Genomic DNA, 14950 nt, shown 5'->3' with positions numbered 1-14950 from the left:
CTGAGTTCTAAAATCTTGAAACAATGCTTTAGAAGTCAACTGCATACCTTATTTCATCTAGTAATCAACCATATTTTTGCAAGCAATACAACAAATATCACAAGAACCACATATTCTCTTTAATAATGGCCATTCTCCCCCAGCTTATTTCTTTAAAAAGTAATGATGTTTTCATTATGGTACAATTGCTTAAAAATTATAATACCTGGTGGAACTGCATTTAAAACACACAATTCTGGAATTCACATAACTTAGGCCTTGTCTACACACAAGTTGCATTGGTCTAACTAAAATCAGTTTGAAAACCTCTAATTAAACTGACAGAATCCCCTGTATGGCTTAAAACTTGATCTATAGGTTTAGTTTTTGACTGTAAATTGAATAACTGTAAATCGACATAAACTAAACTGATTTAGACCTATAACACAGTCAGGACAGAGTTCTGCACAAGTTCAAAAAAAAAAAAAAACCCCACACCTTTAGTTAAAATCAGTTCAACTGTGTCTTTAGACTAGACCTTGGGTCCACCGTAATCTGGATCAAGTATATAAACAAAGTCATGCAATAACGATAAAGATCGTTATTCTACTTTGCACGATTACAAATCTTTTCTGATGAAGTTAACAAAATTAAGATACCAATATTCTGATCCAACCAGCTCAAAGATTTTATTAATTTTGTACACCAGTAGAGGGAAATAAGAGTACTGACCCAAATCATCACAAAGATTGTTTGCAAGATGAAAAAGTCTTACTTATCCACAGAAAATTCCCCTCCTTCACCCTTCTCTTCAGCGGGTTTATCGAATCGGCGTTCACGAGGCGGTCGTCTCTCCTGTCTCCTCTCAATAGGCTTGCCTTCACCCTGAGGCGGCTGCTGCTGCTGCTGCTGCTGATCAGGCCGTCTGCCAATTCGTCTTATACCTAAAATAAGAGACAATCTGCATCAGCAAATTATTGAGCAACCAAGAAATTGTGACTCTACCAGCACAAAAGCAACACACAATACAGTGTTGACATTTAGGTTTTACTTCCAATCTCCTGATGGCTAGGGGTTTGGGAGGATTTCCTTTTACAAGTAATGTTTTGTCCTTTTACTACCACAATGTAGCAGCTCCTGGCTTTTTTTTTTTTTTTTTTTTGGCTCCTGGCAAGCAGGGGCAAGGGGGTGGGGGGGGTTGTCAAGAGAGTCAGGGGTGCACAGCAGGCCCACCACAGTCCCAGACTGCACGCCGCCGGGGAGATCTAGTCACATAGAGTGTTGGGGTTCTTAGGGATTGGCTCATTTTGGCCTTGTTTTGAAATGGGATTAGCTTGATTTTTGGCTTATTGTGAAAGTCAGAGTGCTTATTTACCACATGAAAGTTGGCAACTGTGCTTCAGATGTGTCACATTAAAGAAAGTTAGCATCTGCATCAGACACACTAGAGCTCTGCTCTGATGTGTGGATGGATGAAAGTGCCTTTACATCACCTTTCTGCTCCACCCTCACTCATCCTAGGACTGGTAAAGTGGCTGGGGATTGCCAGGGCCCCCTGTGCTCTAACCAAGCATCCTCCTACCCCAGATATTGTTTGTTATTTATATTACTGTGCTGCCTAGGCGCCCTACTCATAGAGACCCCACTGTGATATACAATGGATAAACTTTTCCCTCTGCCTACCAAATAGTGTAGAACCAGCTATTCTGGCTCTGTGACGGCGAAGGATTCACCCAAACCATTATAAACTTTAGGAACACTTTGTGCCACCAGCATAAGTTATTTTCTCCCTGCAAGAGCTCACTTTCCCCACTCCCATTTGCAGGTCACTTTTAAAGGGACATTACACCAGTTTTTCACTGTGGGATGTCTGGAGGACTCTAAATGGACAATTGTATGGTATTGTTCTTTTAGAGAAAGTTAACTTACTGCTCTTTAGAATGAAAACAGTCAGTTCACCAGAACAAATTTGTTATAAGCTCGTTTCCCACTCTGCCATTATCTTCCATAACAAGCCACATCATTTCAAAGCAACAGAAACAGCTTGATTTCTATGTTTCTCTCCTGAACACATTCTACTTAGAGAATTTTAGATATTTAGTTTCCCCATTTTACACTACTACGGTTATTTTCATGAAAAAGGAACCTTTGTTTATTGGTATTAATATCCTCCTGCTGTTCACTCCTTATGTGGAACTAAGTTAATTGATATAATCAAAACTATATTATGTCAAAGACCATTATGACTTCATAAGTTATGATCAGAAGGGACAAAAGAACTCAAAGAAAAAGCGACCCTGCTTTTATGCAAATCTCTTTTGTATTGCAAAGTTCAGAATGCTAAAAATATACAAAAGCTGGTTTAAAAAAAAAAAAAAACATTTCCATGAAACATCAGCTGCTTTAACATAAAATCAAAACAAGCAGGAAAATAATGTATATCAACATTAGAAAAAAGCAACACAACCACTGAAACGGTTTAAAAAAAAGCTTATTAAAAAATTATGATTCAGCTATGAAAACAATAGCCATATTCCCCATGAACCTACTGTTTTGTAGGCTCTTATTCAGAAGAGTCAAGCCATGTTGTCTTTGATCCCAAATTTAAAACTGCCAAATTTCAATCTCTATAATAAGCCAACCGCCTGAAGAAAAAGCAATGCTATATTTGGGTGGAGCTATAAGAACTAGCACATTTGTAATGATATCCAAGCCAAACACACACAAATGAACAATAACTTCCTTACCCTACAAACATGTTTTCAAGACCCAAAACACTTGCTAAATAATCCTTTTTCCCATGTGAAAAGATGGAAGTTAAACTCACTGAGATTTACTTTAATAGAACTCTTTGGAGGAAAGGAAGTATTATCCCAATTTTACAGATGCACAGGTGAGGCAAAGAGAAATTAAGTGACTGGTCTCAGGCCGTACAGGACATATGTTGCAGAACCTGGAATTGAATTTAGATCTCAAAAGTCCAAGTCAAGTGCTTTCAGCACAAAAATCCTCATTTCTAGCAGTCTTTTTTATGAGTTCCTGAAGGTGCAGTTCTTCAGCTCTTATATTTTGAGACTAATATATTGGAGAGGCAGTTTAGACAATGTTATGCCTATTTATGACTGGCATTTGTATTTACACATGTACCAATACACAAATTTATCCTAGCACATAAAATTAAGAATACCATTAAAAGTGAAATAAAACATTTGTGTTCTATAGAAAATCAGGCATGCTTACAATCATGAGTGAATTTTTCCTTAATACAACATGCCAAGTTTAAAACTCCCTCTACCTTTATTATTCCAGTGAATGGGACTTGCCCCTGTTGGTCAGGAAGAAACAAAATTAAGTCAGGCCCTTTTAATATGATAGTTGTCCTATGGGTCAAAAATCTTACTATTCTGTAGCTTTAATCAGGAGTATTACCCACATTTAAAAATCTATTTCATGAGGGAAGACAGAGCAAATTTATGATAGCTGGTCTTTCAAAAAAAGCTACCAGGTTAGTAACTGTCAGTTGGTATTTTCTGAACCTGTTATTCCACTGCTCAGAATTACTTAGTATTTCCTTGGTTAAAGTGACATATTTTGGTAAAGTTATTCTCGCACTTACCAAAAGTTCAAAAAAAAAGCACCCGGAGACAATATTGCAATATACTTTTTCTTAAAAAGAAATGCAATGTGTTAATCTTTAGTACTGTAATTATTTCTACTCTTCTGTAGGTAGAAATTTTTCTACTTTTCTGAGTAAGATTTTTAAGAGCTCATTTAGTTTTGGTTAAGTCGTAATTATCTTATTAGTTTGCCAAATAGTTCTTTATCCAAATATTACCCAAGCGCTTTCAATGCACTTAAAAATTGTATGATGAGCATTACAAATTTAGGCCACAATCTTTCAATCATGCATGTGCTGAAGTTTATGTACATAAATAGCCCTCAATCACTGTCCTGCTAGGGTACCTTTGGCAAGTATCTTCCCTCCCTATGCCTCAGTTTCGACATCTGTAAAACGGGGATAATGATACTGATTTCCTTCCTAAAGTGCTTTGAGATCTAATGATGAAATGTACCATATTATCTGCCAATGAACTATACACATGCTTAAAATTAAGCATTTATTTGCAGGATCAACCCATAAAAAAGTAAACCAAAGACATTAATTTTATTGTCACTATATTTTCGTATTCCTTCACTTGTTCATAAGAAATATTAAACATTTTTATGGACTGTAATAAAGTTTACCATACATTTATTTATGAATGTAACTTCAATAGTAATGCATCTGAAAGACAATGTACTTTTATTACTAATCTCAATCCAAATTATTCTTAAAAAAAAACAAAACAGTATTTCAGAATGAATCTGAAAGGCTATGAACTAAAACTGAAAAGAACCCAGAAGAAGAGTGTTAAATTTACTATTAAATGGGACATGTCCTTAGAGATACAATTTAGGCTTAATAGACGATTATTAATCAGTCTCTAATTCATATTCCCAAATGTTTCCTTACTCATGCCTCTCTTGCCAGTTCGGTGAGTACCCCACTTCAACAATGAAAATTTTACCACAACTGTGTCCAAACATACAAAAATAAAGACATCAGCTGCACCACAAATTAAACGGCTCCATTTTGAGCTTCCCAGCCAGTGGAAGGCGGCGGCAGATAGCTTCGGCTACTGCGTTATGGGAAAGGGATCGACAACATACTGAAAACGCACGTGGCTCAGGTATAATTAGCTCAGCTTCACTAACACTAACACGCGGCTCCCGTGCTTTGAAAAGTGATGCAACCCCCCCTGGAAAAACAGACTCGGCTGATAATTTTCCGTCCCAACACTTTAAGCGTGCCGGGCCTCCCCGACACGCGGCTGCCATCCCACCCAGATCCGTATCGTCAACAGGGTCATCCAGCCTCCAAACGTCTGTCGGTGCAATGCTCCGGGGCCACAAGTACTGGGTAACATACGAGCACCAGCAGGTCTTACTCAATCCTCTTTCCTAACCCTGCATAGTTGGGTCACCCCAAGCCTCCTCCAGCCATCCCCAGCAACTAACATGGTTAGAGCGCCTTCGGTCCAGCTCCTCACCCCCACTTAGATGCAACCCCCTCCTTCCCAACAAGCATGTGCGACAGGCCTCACTTCCCCCCACGTGGGTAGAGAAGCAGCGGCCACGGCCTGCAACTACCCCACCCCGCCACCCCCAGGAGCAGGTGGTGTCTGTGGGGATCGAGCAGGGGCTGGCCCACCTGGGGCTTTCGAGACTCCCATGTTCAGCCTGTGCTGCCAGCCCGCTGGCCGCGTGTGGGGGTGACGGGCTGTCACCCTGGGGCGGCAGCTCTCCCTCACTAGGCCAGGAGGGGGATGCGCCGCTTCTAGCGGCACATCTGCAGGCCCAAGGGGGCTTAAAGACTCTGAACCCTGCACCGGGGGTACAGCCTCCCTCCCCACAGCAGGGCAAGGAGAGCTACCGCACGTCTCGCGTCCGAAACTCCCCCCGCTCCGCTCCCGCCGCCCTGGCGGATTTGGGCGCGGGCCCCATGGGCCGCCTCCCCGCCCGTCGTCCCCGCTCACCTTCCTTCCTAAGCGGCGCGGCGGGCTGCCCGCTGCCCTCCTCCCTGCGGTCGCCGGCGCCCCCGGGCGAGGCAGCGAAGGGGGGCAGCGGGTTCTTGCGCTCTTTCTGGGACTCCCTGCGCAGCTGCTTGGCCGCGCTGCTGCTGCTGCCGCCGCCGCCGCCTCCCCCGGCCTGGCCCGAGCCCCCGCTGCCGACCCCGCCAGAGGAGTTGGCCTGGGCCACCTGCCCGCTGCGGGCCCCGCCGCCGCCGCCGCCTTGGCTCCCGCCGCCGCCGCCGCTCTCCTTCCTCCGGCTCTCGGCCGCCCGCAGCACCTCGAAGGGGTCCGACTCGTCGTCAAAGAGCTGGTCAAAGCGGTTGGTGACGACGCAGCCGAACCCTTCTTGCAGGTGTCCGGGCATGATGGGCCCCTCTCGGCGGGATCCTCCTCCGATGCTGCCCAGGCCCCAGCCCCCTGCTCGCGATACCACACAAGATGGCCGGCCCTAAAGAGACCCGCTTCTCTTCCGGCGCCAGGAACAGCCGGGCTTTGCCGCGCGCAAAGCATCGCGGGAGCTGGAGGCGGCCGACCGCGACGGCAGCTCGCGCGCTTGGAGGGGCGGGACTACAATTCCCAGGATGCAGCGCAGGACCCGCGTGCGTTGGGGGGGGGTGAACGCGCGCTGGTGTGTGGCGAAAGGAGACCAACGCAGAGCTAAAGCGCAGGCCCAGCCCCGCGCGGCTGCAATGGCTCCGCAACAGGGCCACCCACGTGGGCCAACCTAGCAACCACCGTGGGCCAGGCCTCCCCTTCCCCCAGCGCCTAGCACTGTGCTTCTGCTGGCGGGGCGGCCAGGTGCTGCTGCGAGGGAAACAAGGCCCCGCACAAGCCCAGCCTCCCTGCTGCTGCAGCCAGCACCGTTATTCCTAGTTGGCTCCCCATCACTTTTAAAGGGTGTTCACAGCCTGTGCAGGAAAGAGCCACGGAGCAGCCCCCCACTACCATAAATAGGATTGAACACTGGTATGTTTCATCACACAGATCTCGGTTGCAGCCAACTCATGTCCACACTGGAGTGGGTCCTGCTACAGGGACACCTACAGCTTAAAAAAAAAAAAGAGAGGCAAAAGTGATTTTTGGTTTCTAAATGTACTGTGTTTTACAACGTGCATGTGAGGGCACCTTGGGGTCAGTTTCACCGTGCACTTGTTTCTCTCTCAACTGTGGTGAAAGAGAGACTTTTTAAAACCGGAAAATCTGATTGTAAACCCATACAAGTTAAGGGGCAACTCAGATTTGGCCTTGTAAAATCATGCTTTTAGAAAAGGTAGAAGTGTTTTATAGGTTTGTTTTAATGCCAGTATAAACAGTTACTTTAAAACAAAACTTTGGCTGCAGTATTACCTCACCCATCTTGTCTATTTGTAATCCAGACATTTAATGGTTTACAATAATAGAAATAAATTGGCTATGAACTTAAGTGAAACTATGCTGTTCAGATCTTTTTACTCTCAAGCCTGACAAGATTTTTTAAGGTTTCAGAGTAGCAGCCGTGTTAGTCTGTATCCGCAAAAAGAACAGGAGTACTTGTGGCACCTAACTTGTGTTAGTCTCTAAGGTGCCACAAGATTTTTTAATTGTTTTTTGAAAATTGACAATTTTTAATTCTCCATTTTACTTTGTACCATATTTATGCTTTAAAAAAATAAACTTGTCAGCCATCTCAGCGTGAACAATGAAAGTCAATTTTAATATTTTTTAGGTGTTAATAACTAAGGCTCCACTTAGACAATGAACTCTGCACCATACTGTCCCCTACTGAAACTCTGTGCAAACAGAGGTTTGCTCATATGGCTCTCTCTAAGCCTGAAATAGGCTCCACAGCGGATATATATGTAACACAACCATTAACAATATGATCTGAGCTATGTCATTAACTCTACCCACCATACTGCTTGTGTGATGGCTGCCATCTTCACCAACCTAGAGATTGGTCCAGGGATCTCCAGAGCTGAAAGCAGGAGTCTTGGCAACTTGAGCTAGGTGCTGTAGATGAGGGCTGTAACATATTTTCTGTTACACACACGCACAGATGGCATCTCATAACACACACTGACCAGTGCCAGCAATGCCCCTCTGCCATGTACATTGGCCAAACCAGACAGTCTCTATGCGAAAGAATAAATGGACAAATCAGACGTCAAGAATTATAATATTCAAAAACCAGTCAGAGAACACTTCAACCTCCCTGGACACTCAATTACACACCTAAAAGTTGCAACAAAAATCTTCAAAAACAGACTCCAACGAGAAACTGCAGAACTGGAAACCATTAAATTAGGCTTGAATAAAGACTAGGAGTGGATGGGTTATTACACAAAGTAAAAACTATTTCCCCATGCTATTTTTCCCCTACTGTTACTCACACCTTCTTGTCAACTGTTTGAAATGGGCCATCCTGATTATCACTACAAAAGTTTTTTTCTCCTGCTGATAATATCCCACCTTAATTTATTAGTCTTGTTAGAGTTGGTATGGCAACACTCATTTTTCGTGGGGGGGGGAGGGGTGGGTGTGTGTTGTATTTTCCACTGCATGCATCTGATGAAGTGGGCTTTAGCACACAAAAGCTTATGCCCAAATACATTTGTTAGTCTCTAAGGTGCCACAAATACTCCTCGTTCTTTTTACTGACCAGTGGCTTACACTAGCAATAATCAGAAATGTATCAGATTTAACTGTTGAAATGGAAAAACTTAATGAATACAGGAATTACCTTAAAGAAATATTGCCAAGGTTGGTAAATCTACAGTTAAACCTAGTTTTTAAAACATCTTTGCAAGTTACACCACATTTTAATGTATAAAAGCACGCATGCCTGAAAGCTATTGAGAATCTTAAATACTTTAAACCAAAGAAAAAATGACTTAGTATTAACATGGCTCAGCAATCACAGGGGCTACAGGAATATAAATATCAAGCAATAAGCAAAATCCAAGTAGTTGTCGCACTCTCAACTCATATCTAAATGTGATATTTAAAAAAAAAAAATCCATGTCAGCTACCTACTCAAAACATCTCATTACAGGCCCAGTACATACCCGCAGATAAGGAGTCAGTAGAGAAACATTGCATTTCAGGATTCCACTGTGAGTGTGGAACCATTTATAAAATATTCTTCAGGTATCCTTCCAAGGACATTTAATCCTACTTTTAAAATGAGACTGAAGCCATTTATAGGGATTGTTTAAGGGATTACTCAATTTGGCCACTGTATATTTACAATTTTCAGGTACTTTTATATAATTATTTGTGTACAAAAACATTTTAAGAGTATGTTCCTGATCCAGAGTGAAGGCAAGAATCACAGAACTGTGACTGACCATATTTTTTACATGTTCAGATAATTTTACATGATATTTTAAAATCTAAAATAGAGGTGTCAATCCATCCATGAAATTGGATATAACTTAATTTACTTTTATTTTTATTGCCCTATTGACCAGTGGGAAACATTGTTTAGATTCCCCCACTTCCAATTTTAATATTGAAATTACTGTACTCAGTAATTGGTGTTTTGTTGCAATTAAAGTTCCTAGCACAAACCCTTTGAAACATAGGACCCCTTCTGGCTGCATACTATGTGGCAAAATGTCATTGTTCCTCCCATAGCCTCTACTGTTGTATTATTTCTGAGTTCAGATGCATCTAATAGCCACTTTCAGGACTTTCACATATTAAGCAGGAGGAAACAATGTTAGTGTGCTATGCACTGAACGGCATAAAGATGTCAATTACTGTTATCTACTATTTGATTTGGAGATTAACAGGATTCTTACATGCGGATTATGAATACTGTTAAATCACAGTCCTCAGAGTAATGCAGATAAGGCATGAAGATCACCTACATGTTAAATGCTGGGTGAACATTTGAAACCCCACCCTCTCCACCCCCCACATAATTAAAGGGTAAACATGTTCCAGCAAAGTCACTAAAGAAATGTGTACCCAGGATGTGCAAGATGCATTAACATTGGAATTACCAGACTGGATCAGATCCAAAGTCCATCTAGTCCACTATCCTGTCTCTGAATGCAGCCAATACCAGATGCTTCAGAGGAAAGTGTAAGAACCTTGCAGTAGGAAGATGTAGGATGATCTGCCCCTAACACAGGTCTCATTCGGGTCTCCAATAGAGACTGGTTTAAACCCTGAAGCATGAGGTTTAATATCCCTTCCAATTTTTTCATAGTGATTTATATGGCTATTAAAAATACCCAGAGTTACTATAAATAATGTACAATCCCTTTTTGAATCTGGTTAAATTTGTGGTCTCAGTGACTTCCTAAAGCAATAAGTTTCACACTTAAACCACAGCTGTGAAAAAAGTCCCTTTATTAGTTTTGAATTTACCACCTTTTCATATAATTAAATGTCCTTCTACTCTTGTATTATGAGCCAGGGAGAATACCTTAATACTTGAGATGTACAATCCTACTCCTTCAGAGACTCAGAAATTTGAGATGAAAATGGTGCTACTACCTAGTCCATCATATTTCACAGCTATTACTCACCTCTAGGTCACCAAGTCAAATCCAGCTTTGATTTAATGATCAACATTAGTTATCGCCTGCTTGGGTCCTCTATAAAATGTTCGGGTGATCTCATTCTAGGTCCTGGTGGATGAATAGTCACATCATCAGACAAAAGCACCTATTACAACTGGTACCCTAATTTACAAACTTGGCAGAAGTTCCTAGGATTAATAGCCATAGAGGCTGAATTACTTGGAGTCCCTAAAGGGTCTGATTTTGGCCTCGGCATATACAATTTTAATATCCCTATTTTGGCACCAGACCACCTTGCCACAGAAAGGTCTACTTTTCTATGCCCCCTCCCCCAATTCAGGCATCGCTTAGCTGAGTTGTTCTGGGATCAGCACACACACCAGGAGGAGTCCCACAGCTGGGCCAGCCAGTGAGAGGCTCTACGTACTGATGCTGGACCAACTCAGCTAAGGGGCATCTGAACAGGGAGGCCATGGCCCCATCACTTATAGAAGTGGGAGGGCATTTTTTTCCTGCCTTATGGGCAAGCAGTGGGAGAAGAGGGCAGAGAGGAGTAAGTGGGCGGTGGGACACAGTTCTGGTGCCAATAGCCCCCCCATTTCTAGGGAGCTTCTGGCACTCCTGTATGGAGCGGGAACCCCCCAAGGCTGCAACAGTAGCAGCATCAAATAAAAACCCACAGATATACTATCATCAGTATAGTCACAATGGAAAGTGAAACTTAAGATTCTGAACTCCCCCTTCCCTTGCTCCCTTTAAAGTTTTAACCAAGACATGCTTATTGACACATCTGCATCAGAGTGCTTGTGTATAGCACCACTCACAGTATCAGCCATGGTGGGTATGGCCCGCCAGGCGTGTTGGAAATGAGAAGGGAATTGCTTGGTTATATGAAACTATGAGTATAGGACAATGGCACTGAATATTGGCACCATTTTCCACAGGTAGTGGTGATTTTAGTTGAGGGTAACTAAGACAGAGAGCACAGCTGCTGTGGGCTTCTTGGAGCCCGTATTCTGCTAGTCTGCTGTGTGCTGCAATGGTGCCTGCTGAAGTGATTGCTGACTGGTGTCGGGAAGCATCCTACCACAGAGGAAGAAATAAGGCTGCCATCCCTAGAAACCGTCGGGAGAGGACTGCAGAGTACCTCCACATAAATTTCATTGAGATCTCTCAGGAGGATTCAAGGGACATCCCCATGTACATAACCAAACAAACTGAATGACCCCTCTTGCCCAACTCTATGGGGGAATGAAAAGGAGAACTCTTCCTCTCTTTGTTGTACTTCTACCTGTTCTAGTATGAGTAAGTTAATGAAAAGTCGATAGCTGAATCCTGTTAAGTTGGGGGCACCATCAGTACGTCATTGCAATGGGAAACACAATTACACACTTACCTGAGCTTCCTTGGGCTAACCATGCTTTGCTGCTTGGATTGACTGGACTGTGGTAGAGTCTCAAACAGGTTCTGGCTAATGGCATAGCTGGACCCCTTGGTTGCATGTCACACATCCTCTTCCTCCATTTTCTCATGGTTCATGCCAGGAGGCTGTGGTATTCATTGTGGTCTGCAGGGTGGAGGTGGGGTCTCCACCAAACATGGCATGCAGCCTTTTGTAAAAGCTTCAGGTCTGTGGCTCGGCACTGAATTGACTGCAGTGTTGGCCTCTCTGGCCTTCTGATATGCCTGACGCAATTCCTTCAACTCACGCGTCACTTCTGCTGGTCCCTGTCATACCCCTTTTGCATCCCCCATGCAATCTGCTGGTAGATGTCCACAATTCTATGGCTGGTCTGTAGCTGTGCTTGCTCAGCCTCTTCTGCCCATAGGCTGCAGAGATCCAATATCTCTCGTCTACTCCAAGCCAGAGCGTGTCGCCGGCAGGGTCAGATCCTCACAACAACAAAGAGCTGCAAGGTGTGCTCACCAAGCTGGACAATCAGGAAAAGACATTTCAAAAATTCAAAGGGATGGGAGGCCGTCTGGTGTCTGTGACCCCTGAGCAGTGGAGTTCACAATTGTGACTAGAGTGATCAGTGTTGGGAATTCTCGGACAGCTGCTAGAGGACTGTTAGGATTGACATAAGTATCGCAGAGTCTACACTCATGCGGTGTTGACCTCAGTACATTGACCATGGCTCACCGCTGCTCAGGGAGGTGGTTTTACTGCCTCACTGTAATGGCGCACTTACATGGAGGGACACATGAATGGCAGGTATAATAGGCATGGGAGACTCTGACTCCCTTAGCGCTGCCACGGCCACCGGACCTGCTGTGGCCGCCAGACCCCCAGTTGCGGGGTTTGGCAGCGAAGTTTTTGTTTTATTATGTCCCATGTAGGTTCCAGGGTGGCTAAGGAGGCACATATGCCTCCTCAGCTGCCCCAGAATCTGCATGGGGCATATCAAAAGCATCTTCTAACAGACACTTTTCCCCTGGGCAGGCTGGGTCCGAGGAGGGGAGGTGCAGCACGGCTTCGGCCAGCCCGGGGCTCCTGCAGCTGGAGGGGTGGGGGGATTTCCAGGCTGCGGCTGGTCCATTGCTCCTGCAGTCAGGGGTGAGGGGGTGGGTTCTGGGTGGAGGGGTCTTGTGATTCCGGCCGCAGGTGGGGCAGGGGGTTTCGGGGCTCCTGCCGTGGGAAGAAGGGGCAGAGCTGAGGGCTAACCTCCCCAAAGGGGGGGCTCCACCCACCACCCATGGTGGGACACAAATTTAAGCATATACACATGCACAACTAGACCACCACCAAGTCACCTTATGTTGACCTTACTTCATAGTGGAGACCAGGCCTTCATATCTCCACACATTCAAGATCCTTAAAGAGTGACCTGTCCTTCCCCGCTTTCATCTAGATTTCTATTAACATCTTGAATAAGTCTGTATTAAACTAAGTCACAAACAAAGTCTGAAATAAAAGGTAACATGCCAAAGAGTTCTCAAAATATACTTAGTATCATGTTTCAATTCATCTCCTCATAAGTGACACAGAAACCTATACACAAAGGATGCTACAGTCTGTTTTCTCTGTTCCCATTCCGGCAATATCTCCTTGTTAACGAGTCACAGTCCCAGCAAAGTAGGACTATAAACTTAAGTGTTTCTAACATCAACATCTCCAGAATTGTTTTGGAAATGCTTATTTCTTCACTTGGAGCAAACTAAATGGTTCCATCACAACCATTAATGCACCACTTAGCAACGTGCAAATAAATAAATTAACTTAATAAGTAATCTCACAACATTCCCCAGTTCATAAGGTGAACAAGAGTAAACAGCTGTTTTAGCCATCTAGAGAGCCATAAAACTCTAAGACCAACTCACATAATGACTTTTTGGTTAAGGCTTAAAACAGGGGTCAGCAACCTTAGGCACGCAGCCCATCAGGGTAATCCGCTGGTGGGCTGCGAGACATTTTGTTTACCATGGCTTTCCACAGACACAGCCCCCCGTAGCTCCCAGTGGCCGTGGTTCACTGTTCCCAGCCAATGGGAGCTGCAGGCCACAGGGACGTGCTTGCCACCGCTTCCCACAGCTCCCATTGGCCAGGAACAGCAAACTGTGGCCACTGGGAGCTGCAGGGGGCCATGCCTGTGGACGGTCAATGTAAACAAAATGTCTTGCAGCCCACCAGCAGATTACCCTGATGGGCCGTGTACTGAAGGTTGCCGACCCCTGGTTTAAAGTGATCAAACAAAGGTTTTTCTAATAAAGTAGGTTTTTGTATCACTGAATAAGTTCACATATATATGGAAAAGTGGGTGAGGTAATATCTTTTAGGGGACCGACTTCGGTTGGTGAGAGAGATGAGCTTTCACAGAGAAGCTCATTTCTCCTTAGCAACAGCTTCTCTGTGAAAACTCGCAGTGGTGTTGGAACAATTTTTATAGTGGGGGTGCTGAAAGCCACTGAACAAAACTGTAAACCCTGTACATGATGGAAACTACTTCAAACCGGGCGGTGTGGGTGCACCCCCATCTCAGCCCTAGTTCCAGCACCCCTGAAAGCTCATCTCTCTCATCAATAGAAGTTGGTCCAATAAAAGATATTATCTCATCAACCTTGTCTCTCTAATATCCTGGGACCAACACAGCTACAACACTACCACAAACATATATATGAAAATATCTTTTTACTAACAAAAAGAAGATTTTGGTATATAGAACTGTAGTGTACGCTCACAAATTAACAAATCCGGAAACATGGTATAAAAAAGATTAAGTGGAGCAACTGTGAAGCCATTTTTAGTAAGAAGGAGCACTCTTGTTGTGTTGCTAGTGTTTTGAAGTATCGGGGTAATGCTTAAAACCAGCTAATCTATTCTAAAATTCTGATTTTATAATGAACCTGGAAGTTGTTGTAAATTAGAATCAAATGGGGGATAATTTCTTCCCACATTTATAAGTGGGCTGGAACAAAACTTTACTCAAATTAAAGTTAAGAGTATGAAGAATACAACTTCCGGAAGATAATTACCTAGTTACAATATGAGAAAGCTTTATTCTGTTGTTAAATGGTAGTTCGAGAACTAGAAACAGAAAGCGAGCCAAAAGACTCTTTGAACAATTCTGTTAGTGTATATTTTAATTAACTATGCTAAAGAAGACACTAAGGATTCCAAGGAAAGGCTGGAAACCCTTGGAAAGGAACTTTGTGTGAGGTTTGAATGCCATCTATTGGATGGGCAGGAAACTTGCCATGACACTTTGACCTGTCCAGTTAATCAATGACCACCTCCCCAAAAGAAAACGGGCCAATGGAAAATTACCAAATATGTGCTTTTGGGGGTAGACCAAGCTCCCGAATGCAATCAAAGGGGAGATTATACATAGAAAGGATTGTCAAGTTCAA

At 43.7% G+C, this 14950-nt stretch overlaps 1 protein-coding gene and 1 long non-coding RNA gene across 3 annotated transcripts in view; both read right to left on the bottom strand.

Moving 5' to 3' along the window:
• The window catches only part of SERBP1 (SERPINE1 mRNA binding protein 1), a 28472-nt gene extending 22396 nt beyond the window's left edge, over positions 1-6076 (bottom strand). For both annotated transcript variants that reach the window (XM_034779524.1, XM_034779525.1), the window contains exons 1-2: positions 5556-6076; positions 755-923 (exon numbers count right to left, since the gene is read on the bottom strand). In XM_034779524.1, the coding sequence (XP_034635415.1) occupies positions 755-923; positions 5556-5955 (569 nt within the window). In that variant the 5' untranslated portion in view covers positions 5956-6076. The remainder of the gene's footprint in view (positions 1-754; positions 924-5555) is intronic.
• Positions 6077-6543: 467 nt separating this feature from the next.
• On the bottom strand, positions 6544-12034 carry LOC117882028. The gene is made up of 4 exons (XR_004646920.1): positions 11499-12034; positions 10109-10210; positions 7482-7702; positions 6544-6637 (listed from the first exon to the last, which is right to left on the bottom strand). It is a non-coding gene; the product is annotated as an uncharacterized LOC117882028 (long non-coding RNA).
• Between the last annotated feature and the right edge of the window lie 2916 nt (positions 12035-14950).

Source organism: Trachemys scripta, chromosome 8 (assembly GCF_013100865.1).
Source record: "Trachemys scripta elegans isolate TJP31775 chromosome 8, CAS_Tse_1.0, whole genome shotgun sequence".
Lineage (NCBI taxonomy): Eukaryota > Metazoa > Chordata > Testudines > Emydidae > Trachemys > Trachemys scripta.
This window is presented reverse-complemented; position numbering and strand designations above follow the sequence as displayed.